This window comes from Eubalaena glacialis, chromosome 7 (assembly GCF_028564815.1).
Source record: "Eubalaena glacialis isolate mEubGla1 chromosome 7, mEubGla1.1.hap2.+ XY, whole genome shotgun sequence".
Classification (NCBI taxonomy): Eukaryota; Metazoa; Chordata; class Mammalia; order Artiodactyla; family Balaenidae; genus Eubalaena; species Eubalaena glacialis.
This window is the reverse complement of record NC_083722.1, coordinates 76,442,906-76,465,660: the sequence shown is the minus strand read 5'-3', so window position 1 is coordinate 76,465,660 and position 22,755 is coordinate 76,442,906. Positions and strand designations below refer to the sequence as shown.

Genomic DNA, 22,755 nt, shown 5'->3' with positions numbered 1-22,755 from the left:
CTGGTGGCTCAGTGGTTAAGAATCCGCCTGCCAATGCAGGAGACACGTGTTCGAGCCCTGGTCTGGGAAGATCCCACATGCCGCAGAGCAACTAAGCCCGTGCACCACAACTACGGAGCCTGTGCTCTAGAGCCCGCAAGCCACAACTACTGAGCCCGCGTGCCACAACTACTGAAGCCCACGTGCCTAGGCCCATGCTCCACAACAAGAGAAGCCACCGCAATGAGAAGCCCGCGCACTGCAATGAAGAGTAGCCCCCACTCGCCGCAACTAGAGAAAGCCTGCGTGCAGCAATGAAGACCCAACGCAGCCAAAAATAAAATAAATGAATTTATTTTTTAAAAAAGGGAATAAACAATGTACAGGAGGACTTCCCTGGTGGCACAGTGGTTAAGAATCAGCCTCCCGATGCAGGGGACATGGGTTCGAGCCCTGGTCCGGGAAGATCCCACATGCCGCAGAGCAACTAAGCCCATGCACCACAACTACGGAGCCTGTGCTCTAGAGCCCGCACGCCACAACTACTGAAGCCCACGTGCCTAGAGCCCATGCTCCACAACAAGAGAAGCCACCGCAATGAGAAGCCCACGCACTGCAATGAAGAGTAGCCCCCACTCGCCGCAACTAGAGAAAGCCCGCGTGCAGCAATGAAGACCCAACGCAGCAAAGCAAAAATAAATTAATTAATTTTTTAAAAAAACAATAAACAACGTACAGGAGAGGAAAAATAGTCATAGTGTACCACTTGACTCAACACTGAAGGTTAATTTAACAAAAATTGCAATGCAATTATAAAAGATGGAGGGAATGAACATGGGAAGGTTTTTAAGTTGCTAGATCTTTATGTAATATAATAGGAAGTCAAAAATGTCTAAGATTAATGTATCAAGAAATGGCTAAAAAATGTGGAGAGTAGTTGCCTTTAGGGAATAGGGGTAGGGAAGGATGAGTCAAGAGAGTATTTTTCATTATAATCCTTTTAGTATTTCTTGATTTCTTTTTAAAGTATTATTTTGACCCCCACCGCCTCCTTGTGATTCCAAATGAATCTGGTCAAATCCAAATCACTGTGCACATTCAGATGTAAGTCTCCAGGGGTCAGCAACATTTAAACCAAGTTCGCAGCGAGACCCTGCGAACTCGGTACCTGGCAATGGTCCTGAGTTTCCCCCACTAACCCAAATCCCACAAAATCATTAAAAACAAACAAATATTCTATTCAATTTATCCCAAGACCTTCTGCCAGGTTTCTGTCCTAGCTGTCTTGCCTAATGTGCTGGCATGGCCCCCTTACCTGAGCTAGAAATGCCCGAGCCACCAGACAGGAGGGTTTGAGTGGAGGTGTGTTAGGGTTAGGAAGGTATGCTAAAGACCAGGCTGCCTGGAGTGAGTGGAGCCCCTTCTGTCCCACATGAGCACGGCAGTCCCTGGTCTTTGAGTCCAGGGCCCCAAGCCTTGCAATAGTGGCCTATTCTCAGTCCAGTGTGTTCTCCTTCGCTGGCTCACCTTCCTGATGAGATCCTGTGTGTTTATTTGCACAACGATGAAATCTCTGTCCCTGCAAAGTCGATATACCTGCAAAATACTTCCCTCCAAAGCAACATGTCTAAGTTGAAAGTTCTACATTTAATTCACTGAATTTTATAGAGTAGAAAGGTGCGTTTTCCTATTCCTTCACTCTACCCTCCAGATTCCTTAGTATGTTAGATAAATTCCAGAGTGAATGCATAAGGAGACAGCAATGGAGAGAAAACTTTTATTTGTATAATAACAAATGTGGGTGAAGTCAGAAGAGGTATATGAGAACAAGATCAAGGTGGAAGAATCTTGGGAGAAAAAGAAGAGTAGAAAAGGCCCTCTGGGAATCAGGCAGAAAGAGCAGAGGTGCTCTTAAAGCCACAAACGCGTCCTGTGGTTGGCATCAGGACTCTGCTCTAAACTCATGTTCCCCTGGGACTTCTCTTTCTTTGGTTCAGAGTCTCACTGCTAGCCCCCTTTCCTTGTCTCACAGTGCCAAAGTGCTCCCTCCCCCAAACCTGATGGAGGAACACAGCTTTGTACTCAAATGTGCTTGGCAGCGACTACTCAGAAACTGTTACTTGGACTTTTTGCAGCTCTTAGTGATTTTGACACCCTTGGATCGCCAGGAGTGGGCCCTCGTCCTGCAACCAGAGGACTCTGGTTTTTCTAATGAGGAAGAGCCTGGACAGTCAGTCCAAGAAGGGCCCGGATTCTGTTCCAGGCTGGTGTCTCTGCAGAAATGCCCCCTGGAGTGGAAGGTGCTGCTGCAACAGGGGATGTCACCTGAGTTTTCAGGTGTGCAGTCTGTGGTGAAAGAAAGGTGGGAGAGGCAAACTCGACCCTCTGTCTCTCTCCCAGGCGCAGGTCCTTATGCCCCTCCCTAGCCGCTTTCCTCCCCAAACTAAAGTACCAACTAAAAGTCCCCATCTGATAGCACACCCTCTTCCTTTCCCAGGCACCGTAAGTCCCCCGGACCCCCAACCCCCACCCCGGTTCTGAGACCAGACCACCCCTCCAGTCCCACCTGTGGCTTCAGCAGCAGGCGCACACTCCTCGCACTCCCATTTCTTACAGTTGGATCTGAGAGAGGAGCAGTCCCTATGGGTGCCGTGGGATCCACATGTAGCACACAGAATGAGGCGCCACCTCCTATAGGAAGAGCCAAGGGAGGGTTGAGGGACAAATGTAACACTCACTACCACTCTTGGAATGTTCGCTGCAGGCCAGGCCTTTGCTGAGGGCTCCTTAGGTATCTTTTACTACACATTTTACCCGTGACGGAGATGTGGCTGAGTGCTGATCCCAAGACCTGCGGTCAGGCACAGCCACTCGCAAGGTGGATCGTGGAAGGAACTGGCCCTGAGTGTCTCTCCATGGGGCACAAGGAGAGCAGACCCTGCAGAGAGACCTGTTCACTTGTACATGAGTGAGTCCTGAGCTGATCAAGGATGGGACTCAGCAGCTATGTTCACCCTGAGGTCTGTAGACAAAAGTAAATTTCTTGCGCTTGATAACCGTGCAAGGTCTCAGATGGCCCTGCTGAGAGATCTGTCTGGCCAGGAGGCTTTTCCTACCCTTCATCCTCAAAGCTGTCTCTGCCTTGTTCACACACACAGATGGGGGCATCACAATGCTGATAGCGCTGATACAACTCCGAGAAAGCCCCTGGCTCGAGTTCCCAGGCAGCGTCTCTGCAGTGGGAGAAGAAACAGTGAGTAAGGGACATATAATCGGGTGGTAAAACCTTTGTCCACCTGGGAGGAACTAGGAAGAACTCAAGGTAACACAGCAAAAGAGTTCAACAGATTGCCTGAATACTTTCAGCAAGGCGGGGCTAGTGGCCTGGCAGTGGGAGAGGGTTGAAGCAGGTAAGTGGAACACAGGTGTTCCTTAGTTCCACACTGGAATTCAAGAACCCAAAGAATTCTGACCCCCAAAGCACCTTTTTCAGAAACATGCCCACCACCCCTGCTTCACCCCCCCCATTTCTTTTTATAATTGAAAAGCTCTCCCACCACCCTTCCCTCTTCACTGTACATCAGTGCTTCTGCTGATTCCTCATGCTCTGAACTATCCTCACACTCACCTTCTCTCTAGAAACCTAGGCAACCCACTTCCTGGCTCAATTCCTGCTATAAAGTTTCTACTACCTGTCTGGAATATGAATTCCCATTCTTAGCATTTCTTGAGGAAATTCTTCTCGATTGTTGCAATGTGGACATTTGAAGAAATGCTTTGCTGATGTGTGGGCATATTTCTGTAAGATAAACATGGAAGATAGTGTTTGTAAAAACACTATCTTTGATCACATTCTTCCCACCCCGCACCCTCGTCTCACAAAGAGGATGTTGCTAGGAGAGCTTGACTAAGGGTTACAGGACAAGGAATTTGGATGGGCTGGGGAGAGGGCTGCAAATCCAGGTGTCAGACCAGGGACCAAAAGCTCAAGAGAGTGCTCAGGAGTGCCTCAGCTGTCACCTCCAGTCATGGGGCCTGGCAGTGCTCGACCCAGTAGGGGTCAGGTACCAAGAATACACATTTCCCTTTCCTTCAATCCCAGGAAGCATGGCTGATTTTGAGGCTACTTGACTCATTCTAGGATAAGCTCATTCACTCCAGCCATCCTGAGGATTTTGTTCAGTCTAAATCTTATGATAAAGTCCTACAGGTCAAGGATATCCAGAGACCAGGCTAACTTTCCTCTGGAACCAGTCCTGTATACAGGCCTGCAGCACAGAGCACAAAAGCTGAGATTGCCTGAGCATTCCCAGGGTGCTCAGAACTGGGCCATTGTGGAGGGTCCCCAGTCCAGAGAAAGCCCCACCTGTATGCACTTGCGGTGGTAGATAGTTTGGCTACAGCACGGACTCTGGATGTTTTCAACACTTGCTTGGGATAAGTCTTCACAGCACAAGACACAGCTTTCCTCCCCCACATTCTCCCATCGGATGTCCTGTGTTGGGCGATGTTTCTCACAAAATGATCTGTGGTAGAGTAAATAGACTTGGTTTCTGGTTTGTCACTGATGCAGTTTTCCAGCTGCCCGGCCTAGGAAGGGCAATCAACCACCCAGGCCAGTGTCCACTGAACCTCCACGCTCATGGGGGAGGAGGAGGAGCAGGGCGAAGAACAGCCACATTCCTTCTCATAGCTGCTTTCCCACTGAGCAAAGCTCCTGGGACTATCTCCACAGCCTCCTGTTCCTGAAAGCCCCACTTAGTTCTGAGCAGCTAAGAACCCCAGCTGTTTGTAATTTAAGGAGGGGCTAGGAAGCAAGAAGCAACCCCTGTGAAATTGCCAAGTCAAGATACTGTTTCTCATTATTGAATGGAGGGACAGATTCTCTGGTGAATCAAAACAGGCCCGTGAGAACTGGACTCTGATTTCATTAGATGCTAAATAACAAATAGCAAAAGGGCAGCCCAACTTTCCTCCTTCATCACTCACTTGTACTCTCCAAAAAATTGTGAAAGGCAACCCCTTTCCTGGCCACAAGGAAGATGGAAGTTTCTGACGCATTGATCCTTCTGGCAGTTGATGGCAGCTCCCTTTTTCTTGCACACAAAGCAGATCTGCAAATGAGATCCCAGGCAGTGCTCAGGGCCCCAAAACAGACAGACATTCTGTGGCACATCATTCTACGGAATGGAAATTTTTTGAAGCAACAGCCATTCTTCTTCCTCAGTGGACCTAGAAGCGCTAGGGTATGCCGAAGCTGAGCTCCAAGCAGCACTGAATTCTTTTTGGCTTTCTCAGGATGTTGCTCCCTCTCCTCACTTACGATACTATACCCTAGAGAAACATGGAACTTAAGAGAAGGACCAGTGGGAAATTCAAGAGTCCTCTGACTTTTAAACTAGCAACTAGGGAAAAGAATAGAAACAGGGATGATGAGAGGAGTATGAGAAGAGGCCTATCCCAAGGCCCCCATTTCAGGGGATTCTAACCTTCCTAGAGGCCCGGGCTGCCTCCTTTTTGATGTCCTCAGGCAGGAATCCATGGAAACCTCTATTGGACTGGCCCCTCTGAGGCAGCTTGCTAGATAGGATCTAGAAGGTCAGCAGAACCAGGCTGTCAACACTGATGATCAGTGAAACAGTGCAGTGGGTGATGACAGGGTAAGAGAGCTAAGAAACAGAGCTTGGTGGAATATATATGCATTTACAGGGTAATTTATTTACTTAACAAGGCCTTACATAGCATAAGTGTTGGGTGCTCTAAGTGCTTTTCAAATATTAACTCATTTAATCCTTGTAACAACCTTAAGAGGTAGGTACTGTCATCATCCCCATTTTATAGGAGAAATAACGTGACAGTATCAAGAGCCCAGAACCTGGGCTCTTACCCACCTTTGTGCTACTCTGCCTTTCATTCACTGAGCACTGCTTTTGTGTGCTGAGCACTTTGGAGAAACGTTCCCTGTATAGTGACTCATTGTCTGCTCACCACAACCCTGTGATACAGATGCCACTGTGATCCTCATCTTAGAAGCCACTGAGGTGTAGCACAGCAAGTGACCCGGCTGGGGTCACCCAGAAAGGAGGCAGCAGAGTCGCCTTCACATGTGAGCCCACAGAACCCACACTCTCACTCTCCCACTGTACTGCCCCTCAGTACAGAATAAATACTCTTCTCAGAGTGTATTCTCCACAGAAAGGGAAACAGGGCTTTCAAATCTCCTGACTGTAGTCATTCTGCCTTATAGGGGAAGGGGAGGAATTGAACTTTTCTTTAAAAACATACTTTAAAGGACCTTTTGTTTCTGAAAAGCCCCCAAAGCAGAGTCTAGAATGGGAAATCAAGGGAAAAGAAGCTAAACTGTTAGGTACCCGTGAACAATGAACGTGTACATACTTTGGAAGAATGTCATACCTGAGCCCCACGCCAAGAAGCTTCCAAAAATATTAAGGAGGGTGCTGGACCTACTGCAGCAGTTACATGTTATATGTAATGGGGGCTGAGGTTATTTTATTTTAACATTATAGAAAAAGTGAGCCTACAAGGTTGGATGACTTGAGGACGCTTGAATTATATCCCAATTAGGCTTAAAACATATCTATGTTAACAGTCTCTCAAGGCTTTAGGACTATATGAGTGATTTCCATTTATACTTTTAAGTGTTATTAATATTTTCTACAATGAACATGTATAATTTCTACAAACAGAAAAATCAGTAGTGAAAGATTAAAAATAATCTAAATGTCCTTTAACAGGAGTTTAATACTTTTTGGCACACCTGTACCATGGAATACCAATTAGCTATTAAAAAAATGTTCTATATGGAAAGAGCTCCATAAATATATGAGGTAAAAAAAAGTAAAATACAAAACACTGTGTATAGGATGTCTATTTTATGTTGAAAATGTATATGCTTATAAATGCATTGAAATTAAACAAGACCCGACACCAAAACAAGACAGAACTTACAGGAGTGAAAAAGCACAGACCAATTTTTCTCATGAGCATAGATACAAAAATGAAACAAAATATTGAATCCAGCACCATATAAAAAGGATTATACATCATGACCAAGCAGAATTTGTACCAGAAATGCATGATTAGTTTAACATTATTCAATCAATGTAACAAACCACATTCACAAAATAAAGAAGAAAAATCATGATCATCTCAACAGATGCAGAAAAAGCATCTGACAAATTCAGCACACATTCATAATACCCTCAGCAAACCAGAAGTAAAAGGGAACTTCTCCAATCTGATGAAAAGCATCTAAGAAAAACCTACAGCTGACATCATATTTAATGGTGAAAAATTGGATGCTGTCCTCTAATGTTAGGAACAAGATAGGATATTCACTCATACAACTTCTTTTCAACACTAGATTGAAGTTCCCAGCTATTACAATAAGGCAAGAAGAAGAATTAAAAGACATAAAGATTGGAAAGAAAGAACTGCCTTTATTCACACGTGATTGTGTACACAGGAAATCCTAAGGCATTTACAAAAAAATTTAAAAATAAAAACTACTGAACTAATAAGTGAATTTAACAATATTGCCGATACAAAATCAATGTACAAAAATAAACTGCATTCCTATACACCAGCAACAAACTTGAAATGAAATTTTAAAATACCATTTATACTAGCATAGAAGTCACAAAATATTTAGGAATACATTTAACAAAATATGTGCGAGACTTCTTCACTAAAAAAAAAAATTGCTGAGATAAATTTTAAAAGACACAAATTAATGGGGAAATATATCATGGCCATGGACTGGAAGATTCAATATTGTTTGTCAATTCTTCCCAAATAGATCCATAAATTCAATGCAATCCCTATCACTATCCCAACAGGCTTTTTTTTTAACGAAAAATTGACAAACTAAATATAAAATGTATATGGAAAAGGAAAGCACCCGATAGCCAAAGCAATATTGGAAAAGACTGCAGAACAAGACTTAATTTCAAGATGCTGTAAAGTCACAATAATCAAAACAGTGTGGTATTGGTAAGGATCAACACACAGATCAATGACATAAAATAAATCATCCAGATCCACAGATACATGGTCAACTGATTTTGACAAAGGCACTGAGGTAATGCAATGGGTAGGCAAAGATTTCTTGGGACACACAAACAAGCACGAACCATAAAAGGAAAAATAGATAAACTGGACTTCATCAAAATTAAAAACTTTTGTTCTTCGAAAGACATCATTAAGAAAATAAAAAGGCAGGGGGAAGGGGCAGCAGGCACCATGTTGGGCCATGAAGGTGGCAAGAATAAGTCCTTGAAGCAGCCCAAGAACCAAGCCAAGGAGATGGGCAAGGAAGATAAGGCACTCAAGCAGAAAAAGGAGGAGGAGCAGAAGAAACTCGAGGAGCTAAAAGGGAAGGCTGCGGGGAAAGGCCCCCTGGCCACAGGTGGAATTAAGAAATCTGGCAAAAAGTAAGCTGTTCCTGGAATTCCTTGGTGGTCCAGTGGTTAAAACTTGGTGCTTTCACTGCCATGGGCCCGGGAACTAAGGTTCCCTGGTCAGGGAACTAAGATCCCACAAGCTGCACAGCGTGGCCAAAAAATAAATAAAATAAAATTTTTAAAAAGTAAGCTGTTCCTTGTGCCTGAGGCAACGATGATTCCATTCCTGTTTAAACATCTGGATTCCCTGCCATAACATCTGTCGCCACCTATAGCTATAGCTTGGAACCTTTTGTACATTTAAGAATAAATTTTTGTAAAAAAAAAGAAAATCATACAGTGGCTCATCTTGTCTTTAGTTTTTCTCAGCCATTTTCTACCTTAGCTATGAGATCCGCATAAACCCAGTGCAGAATCCTGCCAAAGTGTGTTCCTAAGTCCTTGTTCTATCCTGAATTCTGCATCACCTGGAATGAAACCAACTCATTTGAAAAATAAAAAGAAAATTAAAAGGCAAATCACAGACTGGGAGAAAATAGTGACAACACACATCTCTGAAAAAGGATTTGTAGCCAGAATATACAAAGAACTCTTATAACTCAATAAGACAAAACAACTCAACTTTTTTTTTTTTTTTGGCGTCACCGTGCGGCATGTGCGATCTTAGTTCCCCTACCAGGGATCGAGCATATGCCCCCGGCAATGGAAGTGTGGAGTCTTGACCACTGGACCGCCAGGGAAATCCCAAAACAACTCAACTTTTAAAATGGACAAAATATTTGTACATACACTTCACAAAGGGAAATATGTGAATGGCCAATAAGCACACAAAAAGAACCTCAACATTTTAGGTCATCAGAAAAATGCAAATTAAAACCGCAATGAGATACCAAAACACACTCAGTAGAATGGCTAAAATTAAAAAGACTAACAACATCAAGTCGGGACAAGAATATTGTGCAAACAGAAATCTCATAAATTGCTAGTGGGATTGTAAACTGGTACAACCACTTTGGAAAGTGATTTGGCAACTTCACACAAAGTTAAACATATAATTAGTAATTTCACTCCTAGACATTTGCCCAAGAGAAGTGAAAACATGTTTTCACACAAAAAATTGTATGTGAATATGCATAGCAGCTTTATTCACAATAGCCCCCAAATGAAAACAATTCAAATGTCCATCAGCAGGTGGATAAATAAGCAAATTATAATGTATTCATACAGCAGAATACAACTACACAATAAAAAGGCACAAGCTACCGACGCATGCAACATGGATCAATCTTCAAAACACTGTGTTGAGTGAAAGAAGCCAGACACAAAAGAGTACAAATTGTATGGTTTCATTTATATGAAGTATAAGAATAGGCAAAAGTAACCTATGGATCAGAACAGTGATCACCTCTGAGGGAACTGACTGGAAGAGGGTAGGAGGGGATTTCTGGCATGATGGAAATAATTATTTTGATTGGGGTAGTGTTTACATGGGGACATACTTTATATCCATGTTATATGAGTTTACTGATATATGAGTTTATCAAATATATGATATATGAGTTTATCAAAACGCATCAAACTGTATTCTTAAATGGGTGCATTCTATAGCATACAAACTATACTTAATTTAAAAAGAATATCAGGAAAAAATAGCTGGAAGAACTGTTGGTAGCATTTGCTGCTGGGGAGAGGGAGAAGGATTGGGAATACTACTAGGGGAAGAGACTTTCTATTGTACATACTTTATACTGTTAGGATTTTACATCAGGTACACACATTACTTTTTAAAAATTAGAGTTTAAAAGAAAAAAGTCATTAAGAAAAACAAGCAAACAGGGCAATGGATCTGAGGCTGGATGCAAAAACAGAGCACAGACTGTACAGCAAAGCCATAGGACATTCAAAGCAAAGGGGGCCTTATACTCACAAGACAGAAATAATGCACACTGAGATTGTCTTTCTGAAGAAATTCCCCTAATTTTTCGGGATCCCCAGGTTCTTGAAGGCATAGCCGGCAAACTGGAAGAAAGGATGTTAGGAATTCATTTTGGGAGCATAACGATCTCTCTAAGTACAAGGAGGAGGACAGTACTGGGAAGAGGGTCATTTTGACAAGGAGGAGGTTGGGATGAAGTGTTATTTGATATGTTAGGCTTTCATATAATTTTAGCCACATCTGACGGAGTTGGCTGCAACTGCTCACTTCGTATACTTTTATCTCAAGTGGCTTTAACTAACTTGTTCCTTGAACTTTGGACGTGACATTTAAAAATTACAGACTCTGAGTTCTTCAGGATCTTAGAGATTCTGGGAAGGAATTGACAGTGAGAAGAGCAAGTTTGCTGCCCTACACAGGTGGCCTTTGCTGAGGTCGGGAGGCAGCAGCCAAACAGAACCTCCAGTCTTTCTTACCAGGCCCTGAAGAAGGCTTCCTCTGGGTTACCCTCCTTGTCTTGGCAGATTTTCTATACAAGAGATGGAAAAAGTACAAGGTAGTCTTTGAGGATCCTGTTGGCATCTCTTGTAACATTTCCCTCAAAATGCTATCCATGGGTCTGATGAAGGACCAAAACAGCTAAAGACTAAGACATCAGTTTTCTTCTTCCCTTTCATATTTTTTGAAAGCACAAAACATGCCCATGGAATTATGTGAATTATGTGAGATCATAGCCATCTTTTTGTTCTAGTGCCTCTATTGCCTGTGTTGACTGAATGAATGCAAGAACAAACCCCCTTTTATTCTTTTACTGTTTCTACTGTCACCTACCCTGAATCTCAGGTGGTACCATGTTCACAAGACATAATAAAATGATACTAAAATTGATTAAGAATTTCCTATTGCTAGGCAATATTCTTGGCTCTATATGTATTAGCTCAGTGAATCTACAGAATGTTCTAAAAAGTGGGTGCTATTATTATGTATTTTCCAGATGAGGAAACTGAGGCCTAAAGAAATGAAATAACCTGTCCCAGGTCACCTAGTTAGCAAGTGTTAGAGCCAGGATATGACTCTAGGCAGTAGGGCTCCACAGCCAGGACTTTGCCAGTAGGGACATCCCTGGGAGGATAGGTTACTGGGCAGCTTCCCAGGGACCACTGGTGTATGCGTCAACACTAACCAACCCTAGCCTCCAAGACCAAGCAAAGGGGACAAAAAATGAAGCATATACTACAGGCCATTGGACAATTTCTCCCAAACTCTCTTAAGTTGCCTACTCTACCTCAATCTTTGATGTTCCTTCTTCTTTCCTATTATAGTCTTCATTCGCTGCTGTCTCTCTCTCCTGTCTTGAATTCTTCTATACTATAATGAGGACAATACCGGCTCTTCCAGCTATAAATATAAACAAGTCAGCAATTAATTCTACATTTGGTTATCAAGTTCCACAGGGCCAAAGCAACAGTGCACTTCACCTCCCCATCCATGTGACAGAATAAAAGGGACATGCCCAGTATCAATGCCAGTAATAGCCAATAATTATTAAATCATGCCCAGAACTGTTCTGGGCATTTTACATTTAACTCGAAAACCCCCTTGGCAATAGGTACCATTTTATCCCTATTTTCAAGATGAGACTGAGGCACAAGATGAGACTGTCACACAGAGGCACTTGCTCAAGATCACAGTTACCGATACACCACAGCGGTATGAGAACTTGGAACTATTGCTTGAACTGGCTAACTGGTTCTTTGCTTTCTTTGTGCCTACTAAATGTATGAGGTAGCACTCAGGAAAAATGCCTCCTTTTGCCCCCAAGTTTAAGTTCCTTAATTCCACCCAGGAAAAGCTAGATTAGGTAACTCTTTCCTAGGAAAAGGAGCCTGTGAGATTCTGGCTGCCAAAAGCGAGACCTCCCTCTAGTGAGAGCCAAGATATAACCCTGACAAATCACCCCTTGGCTCCTATCGTTTCTTTTCACCAGGCTCAGATGATCACTGAGGTCTGGCCTGTTCTCAACCTTCCTCTAGATGTGAACCAAGGTTAAAAGGCCCAGAAGTGGAAAAGACACCCTGCCACTCCTCCCCCGACCAATGTCAGCTGGCTATAAATTCACAGTTTTCATTGGTTAAGGGGGAAATCCCTGAATGGGAATGGGGACAAAAGAAATAAAAAGCACTCCTCTGAAGGAAGGACTGTGTCAAGTCAGGGGAGAGGAGGAGGATAGCATTTCTTAGGAGAATTGAGTGAATCAGGTCAGTCCAGCGACACACACTCCAGTACCCATGTCCTCAGACCACAGCTGGAGAGCATGAACATCTTTAGGGACTGTCAACTGTTCTGCATGAACGTAACTACTCAGGCAACTAGCTGTTCAGCACACTAAGGCTCCATCTCCTCTTCTAACCCATGAGTTGCACTTGCATTGGTAATGACATTTGATGGCTTCTCACTCAACAAAAGCACTGGGACAGGCTGGAAGAGGAGAGAGAAGGGCGTGCACTAGGGGATCCACTTTAGCTGGCTACTGAACAGTTCCGAGGCATTGGGGAAATCCAGATCTAGCAACAGAAATAAAACCTTGAAACGTCAGTTCTTTGCATCGCTGGACCAAGACGTTCCTTGAGTGGGATTCTGCGCACAGTGGTAGTTACAGGAAGACGCAAGGATCTTCAAAGCATGTGAGGAGGACGTTGCAAATGCTGGCTTCCACAAGCTGCTCAGTCTGAGATTTCCTAACCGAGCGGATGCTCCCTTGAAACGGTTAGCGAGTTGTTTCACTGGATAAGTGCTGGGTAAAACTTGAGAAAATTAAAAATAAATAAGTGTATTCGGCCCCGCCACCGCAAGAATAAACAATGATTTATTTGGAAAATACGAGTCGGTGTGGCCACAACCATCCCCCGGAGGTAACAGCCGAAGAAGGGGCTCAAGGAGCATCCCGCAGATGCCAGACCAGGCTCATGTCGCGCCTGCCGGGCTGCTGGTGCGAGGCCGGGCCGGAGGTCGCCTCAGCCGCTCACTCCTCACGGCAGCGCACTGGCGGCCGCTCCCGGTCGGGGCCGCCCGCCCGGCTATCGCCGAGGGCGCCGCTGTCCCGGAGCTTTATTCGTTGCCGCAAGCCGTGGTAGCTACCTCACGGGCCGCCGCCCCGCGCGGTGACTGCGCCAGCGAAGGGGGTGAGCACGCCAACGGCGGCCGGGTCACGCGGACTGCGACCCAGGAACACTGCAGCCGCGGGGAGCACAGCGACGCTGACGGTTGCGCAGAGCGGGACCGCTAACGGTAGCGCGCTAACGGCCGCGCGCCTGCCCCGCCCCTTCTCGCGCCACCCGCGCTCTAGCCCTGCCCAGTCTTCTCGCCCTGCACTACCGCGCGAGCTCGCCGGCGTCTGGAGTCGAAACTGCAGAAGACGAGGCCAGAGGCGGGGCGGCGATCGTCGCGCAGAGGTGACGTAGTGCCGCCGGCGCGGGCGGGTGACGCGACGGGGCCCGTTGTCTGTGTGTGGGGCTAGGGGCCCCGGGGGCGGAGGGGGCTCCCGGCGGGGGGCGGCGGGGGGTCGGCGGGGGGTCGGGAGGGCCTGGACATGGCGCTGAGGGGCCGCCCCGCGGGAAGATGAATAAGGGCTGGCTGGAGCTGGAGAGCGACCCTGGTGAGGAGGGGACCGGGCAGGCCCGGAGCTGGGGAGGCCGGGTGGGTCCGAGACGCGCCTTTCTGACCACTACCCGCTCCTCTTGTCGCCCCACCCAGGCCTCTTCACCCTCCTGGTGGAAGATTTCGGTAAGAGCCTCTCCTACGCGCCGGAACCAGGCTGTGGGGGCCCACTCCTGGGCCATCGCTCCACAGCCAGAGGCTACCCTTCCCGACTTCTTTCCTTACCTGATCGCAGGTGTCAAAGGGGTGCAGGTGGAGGAGATCTATGACCTTCAGAGCAAATGCCAGGGGTGAGTGGCTTGGCACGCGGCGTGGCTTCGGCCGCCCCTTACACCCCGAGGGCTAGGGAGGGACCCGGGAGAGAGTGCTCCTCAAGGGAGGTAGTATCAGGGCTCCAAATTGTAAAATCTCATATAAGGAAGCATCCCTCCTCTTTGGGTGCCTTCCTGATGAAGCTGGTGCTGTGCTTTTGTTTTTCCCAGTTTTCCCTCAGCACTTCCCTTTATGTGGTAGCCTCTTCCCTCCAATACAAATTCTAACCATCTCTTGGATTAAATTCATCTGCTTTTTGTGGCCTCCCAGCCAGAAACCCACTTCTCTTGACTCAGGTCACACTGTGCCTTTTGTGCAGCTGTAATTTATTAATGACTGCTTTACTGTGCCCATGTGCCAGTGGTTTTAATCCCTACACAGGGGTCTCATATTGATTGGTTGGTTTGTGGCATCTGACAAGGACTCTCCTGGGTGACCAAGGTCAGGGTCTTGTCTTGGTGGTCCTACAGAATAGAGGTGTGGAGGAACTGCTACAGTGACTAAACGGAGAAGTCTGCTTCTTTCCCTCCAGGAAAGAAGGGACTGATATGGGTGTTCATTAACTTCCCTGATTGCACTGGGGCCCAGACCCTGGGCTTCACAAGTGAGAATTAGTGTTTAAATTCCTCATCACATTTATTGTTCTCGCCTTACTTTCTGTTCCTACCCGGTCCTGAGCCATCGTTCCAGCTTTTCTTATCCCAGAACTATAGACTTCATAAGGATACTGGGCGACTCCTGGAACATCACAGCCAGAGGCTGATGCTTGACTCTGCCTGCAGTGGGCTTCTGGGGTGCGAGGGCTCAGGGCCGCTTTGGGCAGCGTTGGGAAGAAGCCAAGGGAGAGGTGGGATCACAGGAAGGGCACCTGAGTGGTAACACAGTGCAAAGGAATAGGGGAGAGGAAAGGGAATACAGATTGCCTTCCCCCACTTGACTGGTCTAGCTCTGTCCCTTACTTTCCCCAGCCCCGTGTATGGATTCATCTTCCTGTTCAAATGGATCGAAGAGCGCCGATCCCGTCGCAAGGTCTCTACCTTGGTGGATGATACATCTGTGATTGATGATGATATTGTGAATAACATGTTCTTTGCCCACCAGGTCTGCTGGGCTCTGTGTTCTTTCTGGAGGGTGGGATGCTGCCGTTTTCTTCGCTTGGAAAGTGGAAGTGGGGGAAGGCAGAAGGAACTGAGCTCTTATTCACTAAAAAAGGGAGTCTCTTTAGAGCAGGGTGATGTCTGAGTCCATTCTCCATGTCCCCAGACTCCTGATGGGTACTTAGTTGAATAAACAAATGTTGGGTAAAGATGAGGGGAGCTGATGAGGATTGTCCAGACATGACTGTCCCTCTCTGGGTCCCCATTCCTGATGAGTATGGGCTTGGGGTGAGGGATGCTGTGGATGGGTGACTGTTCTTTGTTTCACAGCTGATCCCCAACTCTTGTGCCACTCATGCCCTGCTGAGCGTGCTCCTCAACTGCAGCAATGTGGACCTGGGGCCCACCCTGAGTCGCATGAAGGACTTCACCAAAGGCTTCAGCCCTGAGGTAGGCCACAGTGCCTTGATCCTGACTCAGCTGACTAGGCAGATGTGACCACCAGATCTGCCACTGATAATGCCACCACACGGCATTTGGCACTATGAGGCTTTTTCAAATGATATTTACATTATATTTGACCTGTAAATTAATTGTGTAAGTCAACTTTTTTTTTAAGGCCCAATTGTCAGAAAAGGAGACAGACCTGGGGAAGAGAGGAACATTCCTTAAGTGACACCTTATTAGGACTTTATCAGGCAATGTTGTTGTCCAGTGTCCACTGATTACCATGCAAGGCCAGTACAGCCCATCTTTTGGGGGCTCCAGAGCTCTTTTCTGCCCCCACTAGGCCTTCAGGAGAGGCCACCTGTGCTTCTTCAAGTTCCTCGAATGCCCCCAGGCCTGTTCTCCTGAGCTGTTTCCCACCCGAGGCCCACCTGAAAAGTTGCTCTGATGTGGCCTTATTTTCTTCCCTCTAGAGCAAAGGATATGCGATTGGCAATGCTCCAGAGTTGGCCAAGGCACATAATAGCCATGCCAGGTGTGTGGGAGCTGTGGGAACTGATGGGGGTGGGGGCAAGGAAGGGGGTTGTACCATTCTGGGCACTGACTGTGTCCTTCCCCAGGCCTGAGCCACGCCATCTCCCCGAGAAGCAGAATGGCCTTAGTGCCGTGCGGACCATGGAGGCATTCCACTTTGTCAGCTATGTGCCTATCACAGGCCGGCTTTTTGAGCTGGATGGGCTGAAGGTTTACCCCATTGACCATGGTAGGCACTCTGAGCTGGGGGCCCATTGGATTTCTCTGCTTACCTCCTAAGGAGGTGGGGCTCAGGGTCCTCAAGCGCTTGGGACCCAGTGGTGGGGCGTGGTGGGGCGGGGGTGTCGTGAAGACATGTGGTTCTGGCAGGATGGCACCCTGTACTGCATTGTCCAACTAGCCCCTGATTCTCTGGGTCACCTGCTCTCCATCATCCTTCCAACTGCTGGCCTGCCCGAGCTCAGGGCTTCCTACCTACTGACTCCTTGTCTTGGTTTCCCCAGGGCCTTGGGGGGAGGATGAGGAGTGGACAGACAAGGCCCGGAGGGTCATCATGGAGCGTATCGGGCTCGCCACTGCAGGGTAAGGGCCCTGTGCCTGCCCTACCTTCTGGAGCTGTGCCCCCATTGGGAGGGACACAGAAGAGGGAACCAAGGCAGAGAGAGGCCAGATGGCTTGTGCAAGGCCACGTGATGAATCTGGCAAGATCAGGATTAGATCTTGTGCTCCCAACTCCTTGCCCTATTTCCCACTCAGGCTGCGTGTGGCCTGCTTCAGGATAGCCTGGGGAGGGGCAGGCCTTGGTGGAGCCCCGGGTGGCCCACGTGTGCTGGCTCACTTCCTGACAGGCCCCTCACGCAGCTTGTTGGAAGGCACCAGCTCAGGTGCCTGGTGTGCATGGCCAGCTGCTGCCCGCCTGTTGGGGTGGGGCCTGTACCTGTGGCTGCAGGTGTGACTTCAGGGAGCCCTGCCAGGAGATCTGCCTCAACCTGATGGTGGGGCCAGGGTGAGAGCTGCTCTCACGGCCACGGCTGTGACCGCAGGGAGCCCTACCATGACATCCGCTTCAACCTGATGGCGGTGGTGCCCGACCGCAGGATCAAGTATGAGGCCAGGCTGCACGTGCTGAAGGTGAACCGTCAGACAGTACTGGAGGCCCTGCAGCAGGTGGGTACCCCTCCTGCCCAGGCCCTGCCCAGCCCAGCCACCCACTCCTTCCCTCCACTGGGGCGTCTGTGTCTGATTGCCACATTACTCTCTATTGTGGATCTGGGCTTCAATTAACCACTCCTTTCCTTTGCTCCCTTTGTGGGAAAGGTGATGGGACTTGGCGTGGGGAGGGGGAGAATAGCCTCTGAAAGGAGGTTTGGCTGTTTTATTTCCCTTTAAGTGAGTGAGTAGAGCCAAGGCCCTTAGCTGTCCAAGGTAGAAGCTAGGGTCTGCCTTCACTCCTCTGCACCTTGGATTTTTATTTCAGCTGATTAGGGTAACGCAGCCAGAGCTGATTCAGACCCACAAGTCTCAAGAGTCACAGTTGCCTGAAGAGACCAAACCAGTCTGCAGCAAGTCCCCTCTGGCCCTGGAAACAAGCAGGGCCCCAGCGGCCTCTGAGGGCACCCACACAGGTATTGGAGCCTCTCATGGGCCTCAGAGCCACCCCAAGCAGAGCAAGTCTTTTTCTATGGAGGCACTTGGGCAGTGGTTCAGAGGCTCCTGCAGGAGGTCTGAAGCCTGGTGCCTACAGCCCTCTCCCCTCGGAACATGGAGGAAGAGCAGTCCCTCCCTAAACAAAGGCACCTGGAAAGGGCTGCCATTACCACAGTCCCCCAAGCCTTCTCCTTAATGTATATTCCCTTTCTAGCCTCTCTAGAAGTTTTTTTCTTTCTGCCTCCTTTTTTTCATCTCATCCTTTTCCTGCCTCACTGTGGCCCCATGCCTTAGAGCTTGCTGACTCTCCACCCATCAGCTGTCTCTGCTGTTCTTCTCTGAGAAGGGAAGGGGAGCAGTGCTGTGCCCCAGGACTGGGGAGACAGTGGGCTGAGGACAGCTTTTCTTGAGGGTCTGGCTGAAAGTCCTGCCCATGCCCCTCGCCCTCTCAGATGGCGCGGAGGAGGTGGCTGGTTCGTGCCCACAAGCCCCGACCCACAGCCCTCCCAGCAAACCCAAGCTGGTGGTGAAGCCTCCAGGGAGCAGCATCAATGGGGTTCCCCCAAACCCCACTCCTATCGTCCAGCGGCTGCCAGCCTTTCTGGACAATCACAACTATGCCAAGTCCCCCATGCAGGTAAGCTGGGAGGATTCCCTCCAGGATTCTTTTGAGAGGTTGCAACAGGCACTTTCCTTAGGTGATTCATTGGTGTTCGCCTTCTGTCGGGGCCTAGATATCCAGGTTCCTCTGTCTGACACTCAGAAGCCCCTATGATGGCAGGGGTTTAGGGAGGCAGAGAGAGCTCCTCTGACTTTAAACTCTGTCTCATGGCTGTGGGACTAAATGTTTAGGGCATGGGGTTGGATTCAGCTCTATGGGTTGGGTTCTACTGGCAAAATAAATGCAGGTGTTTCAGGGCACTCTGCTTCTCTTAGAAGCCCTATGTAGGCAGGTAGTGTGGGTGGGCTCTGGAGCACCTGGAGGGATTCAGTGGACTGAACCTGGAGAGCCATGTTGGCTTCCTGGCTGTGGCTGCTGTCTCCACCCTGGCTCATGGCCGCCCTGGGTCTCTCCCCCAGGAGGAGGAAGACCTGGCAGCAGGTGTGGGCCGCAGCCGAGTTCCAGTCCGCCCACCCCAGCAGTACTCAGACGATGAGGATGACTACGAGGATGACGAGGAGGATGACGTGCAGAACACCAACTCCGCCATCAGGTCAGCCCCAGCTCTGTAAGGCTGGAGGCTGAGTGTTGCAGATCCTATCTTGAATCTTCCAGCCCAGAAAATGCCGTTCAGCAGATAATGCGGAATGCCTGCTGAGTGCAGGGCCCTGGGGAGGCTGACGTGAAGGGGCCGATTCCAGGTCCCAAGAAGTTTTTGGAGGGCTTGGGCGAGGGCCGTGCACATTTAACCAGACATCAAGGCCTTTTGTCTAGGCCTTGAGAGATGGGGTGGGGGATATCTTTGCTGGAAGAACCGGCATTGGCAAAAGGCCAGAAGTGAGACAGCTGGAATAGAGGAGGTGTCCTTTGAGGACACCTGGCTGCAGCTGTCGGAGCTCAGTGTGCCAGGCTTGGCACGGCCAGGTCAGGCTGCTGGAGCTTCAGGGTCAGTCCCTGGAGGCAAAGATGTGTTCAGGTCATTCTGGGCGTTGCTGAACGTGGTCACCTGGCCCATTCCCTTGGCTTACCTTTCCTTGGGCCCCACAGGTATAAGCGAAAGGGGCCGGGGAAACCGGGGCCATTGAGTGGCTCTGGGGATGGGCAGCTGTCGGTGCTGCAGCCCAACACCATCAACGTCTTGGCCGAGAAGCTCAAAGAGTCCCAGAAAGACCTCTCAATTCCTCTGTCCATCAAGACGAGCAGCGGGGCCGGGAGTCCGGCTGTGGCAGTGCCCACGCACTCACAGCCCTCGCCCACCCCCAGCAATGAGAGCACTGACACAGCCTCTGAGATCGGCAGCGCTTTCAATTCGCCACTACGCTCGCCTATCCGCTCGGCCAACCCCACGCGGCCCTCTAGCCCCGTCACCTCCCACATCTCCAAGGTGCTTTTTGGAGAGGATGACAGCCTGCTGCGTGTTGACTGCATACGCTACAATCGTGCTGTACGCGACCTGGGTCCTGTCATCAGCACGGGCCTGCTGCACCTGGCTGAGGACGGTGTGCTGAGTCCCCTGGCACTGACAGGTGGGCCTTGGGCTGGGTCACTGGCCTCCCAGTGGCATACTGAGGAGGGAGGTGGCCAAGTGACCACCACGTGTCCTGCACTCTGATGGGTCTTCTCGTGCCTTATCTTCCCAGAGAGTGGGAAGGGTTCCTCACCTTCTATCAGACCGAGCCAAGGCAGCCAGGGGTCTGGTAGCCCAGAGGAGAAAGAGGTGGTGGAGACTGTGGACAGCAGAGAGAAGCCTGGGCTGGTCAGGCCTAGTGAGCCCTTGAGCGGGGAGAAGTACTCACCCAAGGTGAGCCCCTCTGCAGCTTTCTCTTCTAATACTGACAAGGGAAGGGCCTAGGGCACTGCTGCCCAGGTGTTGGGTTCCTAGTTGGAATTTTGGTGTGAAGGGTGGTGGCTGAAGCCAGGTGCCAGGAAGCCTGTCTGGGTCGGGTGGCGGCAGGGGCCTCGATAGGCTCCAGGGACTCTGGCTGCTCGTCCTTGCCTCTAGCTGCCTGCTGGTAGTGGGGCTTTGGTGCTGGCCAGCCCCCCCACCACGGGTGCAATTGCTGGGTTTTGGCAGGAGCTGCTGGCACTGCTGAAGTGTGTGGAGGCTGAGATTGCAAACTATGAGGCCTGCCTCAAGGAAGAGGTGGAGAAGAGGAAGAAGTTCAAGGTGGGCCCTCTCTCCAGCTGCCTGGTCCTCTGCCCGCCTGTCTTCCCAGAGGTGCGACCTGCTGGGGTCAGCTGGTGGCTGCTCTGGGGAGATGCTGCAGCATCCTCACGTCCTCACTCTTCTCTCCCACAGATCGACGACCAGAGAAGAACCCACAACTATGATGAGTTCATCTGCACCTTCATCTCCATGCTGGCTCAGGAAGGTGAGGGGTCTCACTGCTGCACCTTACCTGGCATGCCCTGCTCAGAGCCCTGGCCCTCAGGCCCCCTCCTTCAGGCCTCTGCCGGGGCTTGAGCAGACTGTAGTCTCAGGGAGGGCCGAGAGAGCCTCAGCTTCTGACCGGAGGCTGTGGCCAGTTGAGCGTGTGGCTGCCGGGCATCCAGCCACCCGCTCAAGGGCCTGCGCCTCTCCACAGGCATGCTGGCCAACCTGGTGGAGCAGAACATCTCGGTGCGGCGGCGCCAGGGGGTCAGCATTGGCCGACTCCACAAGCAGCGGAAGCCTGACCGGCGGAAACGCTCACGCCCCTACAAGGCCAAGCGCCAGTGAGGACTGCTGGCCCTGACCCTGCCGCTCACTCTTGCCACACGGCCCTCACCAGGGCCCTCCCCTGGCCCACTCCCCCTCTTCCCAGTATTACCGAATAGTTCCAGTCAGAGAGCCCAGACCCTGGGAATAGGAGCCAGGCCAGGATTCTCTGCACGGTGCCCCAGTGCCTGCCAGGGCAGGGCTGCCCCGTCATGCTCTGGAAGCAGGAGCTGGGGCACAGGGAGGTGCTGCAGCTTCCTCCACAGCCGGCTGTGGAGCGGCAGGACCTGGCCTTTCTGCCTGGGCAGCAGAATATATATTTTACCTACAGAGACGTCTATTTTTCTGGGCTCTAACCCATCTTGCCACCACTGTGTTGACATAGTCAGCTTCCTGACTCTGAGTTCTCTCCTAACAGCTGTCATCCTGGAGGGCCAGGGTCACTCCTGCAGGGTCACAGCTGGGGGCCCTGCTGCTCTGGCCCCAGTTGTCCCTGTTGCGAGGAAGCCAGGTCTGCTTTTCATTCCTCCTGGGAGAGCTCCAAACTCAGGGACCTGGCTGCTGGGCTAGACTGGGAGTGGGGTGTTCCAGCGGGGGTGGGGTGAGCAGCCTGCTTGGGTCCCATGGCCTGAGCAGAGAGAAGTGTTTGAGCTGTTTGGTGGCCTGGCTTTGGCCAGGCTTGGTAAGACTGCTCTCTGTGGCAAGGCCCTGGGCTCTTTGTCTTCAGTGTTGTGGCCCTGGCAAGGGGCCTGCCTTGGGCTCCTGGGCTCAGAGGAGCCTCTGCCCGCCCCTCAGTATTACCACGTCTCCCTCTTCTTAGAGACAGCAGAGACAGGGCTGCTTGCAGGAAGCTGGCACCACTCAGCTCTCCCTGCCATGCCAGCTTTCTCAGCTTCTGCAAGGCACTCAGGGTGGGGGACAATAGGACCAAGACAACCAGTTGGAGCCCCATGTTCCCAGAGGGCCTGATGCCAAGGGCTAATGGGCCCAGCACTGCCTCTGGAGCTCAGGCCCCAAACATAGCCCCATGGCCTCTGCCAGGTGGCTTTGAAGGTGATCCAGGCGGGCCCCTTATGTGTACATAGTGACCGGGGTGGGGGGCAGCTGGCAGGCATGGCAGCTGCCTCTCTGCGCTAAGCATAGCCCGACCCCTCTGGCCCCTGTAAATATTGGACTAATGAATGAATAAAACTCTCCTAAAAAATGAGCCCTCTTGTGCTTGCTGGCCTGAGGTTTGAAGGCCAGGGCTGTGGTGGGAGTGAGGACCTAACCAGACCTGGGCCCAGGGCCCTGTGTGTGACCAAAGAGGTAAGGGGAGTGCATTCTCGGGCATTCAGCCTTCTGGGGCAGAGGTTCTTGGGACC

At 49.9% G+C, this 22,755-nt stretch overlaps 3 protein-coding genes across 6 annotated transcripts; 2 read left to right on the top strand and 1 right to left on the bottom strand.

The window, feature by feature from the left end:
- Positions 1 to 1,791: 1,791 nt before the first annotated feature.
- Positions 1,792 to 11,667, bottom strand: PHF7 (PHD finger protein 7). Of its 2 annotated transcripts, XM_061195423.1 has the most exons (10): positions 11,624 to 11,667; positions 10,815 to 10,867; positions 10,330 to 10,421; positions 5,469 to 5,570; positions 4,969 to 5,093; positions 4,346 to 4,505; positions 3,672 to 3,778; positions 3,096 to 3,212; positions 2,546 to 2,670; positions 1,792 to 2,325 (listed from the first exon to the last, which is right to left on the bottom strand). In XM_061195423.1, exons 1-10 carry the CDS (start codon positions 11,665 to 11,667, stop codon positions 2,096 to 2,098), a joined length of 1,155 nt encoding a protein of 384 aa, XP_061051406.1. In that variant the 3' UTR covers positions 1,792 to 2,095. The 2 variants fall into 2 exon arrangements, with proteins under 2 accessions (XP_061051406.1, XP_061051407.1); XM_061195424.1 differs by lacking the exon at positions 3,096 to 3,212.
- On the top strand, positions 8,242 to 8,439 carry LOC133094740 (translation machinery-associated protein 7-like). Its single transcript, XM_061195422.1, has one exon. It carries the CDS (start codon positions 8,242 to 8,244, stop codon positions 8,434 to 8,436), a length of 195 nt encoding a protein of 64 aa, XP_061051405.1. The 3' UTR covers positions 8,437 to 8,439.
- A 2,225-nt stretch (positions 11,668 to 13,892) lies between the features above and the next one.
- Positions 13,893 to 21,632, top strand: BAP1 (BRCA1 associated protein 1). 3 transcript variants are annotated; one of them, XM_061196932.1, is made up of 17 exons: positions 13,893 to 13,993; positions 14,092 to 14,121; positions 14,231 to 14,285; positions 15,276 to 15,408; positions 15,735 to 15,854; positions 16,325 to 16,386; positions 16,472 to 16,614; positions 16,889 to 16,967; positions 17,429 to 17,552; positions 17,863 to 18,010; positions 18,485 to 18,669; positions 19,113 to 19,246; positions 19,741 to 20,219; positions 20,334 to 20,494; positions 20,768 to 20,860; positions 20,993 to 21,065; positions 21,279 to 21,632. In XM_061196932.1, exons 1-17 carry the CDS (start codon positions 13,957 to 13,959, stop codon positions 21,410 to 21,412), a joined length of 2,190 nt encoding a protein of 729 aa, XP_061052915.1. In that variant the 5' UTR covers positions 13,893 to 13,956; the 3' UTR covers positions 21,413 to 21,632. The 3 variants fall into 3 exon arrangements, with proteins under 3 accessions (XP_061052915.1, XP_061052914.1, XP_061052916.1); XM_061196931.1 differs by having other exon boundaries at positions 20,768 to 20,911; XM_061196933.1 differs by lacking the exons at positions 13,893 to 13,993; positions 15,276 to 15,408 and having other exon boundaries at positions 14,103 to 14,121; positions 20,768 to 20,911.
- Positions 21,633 to 22,755: the final 1,123 nt, after the last annotated feature.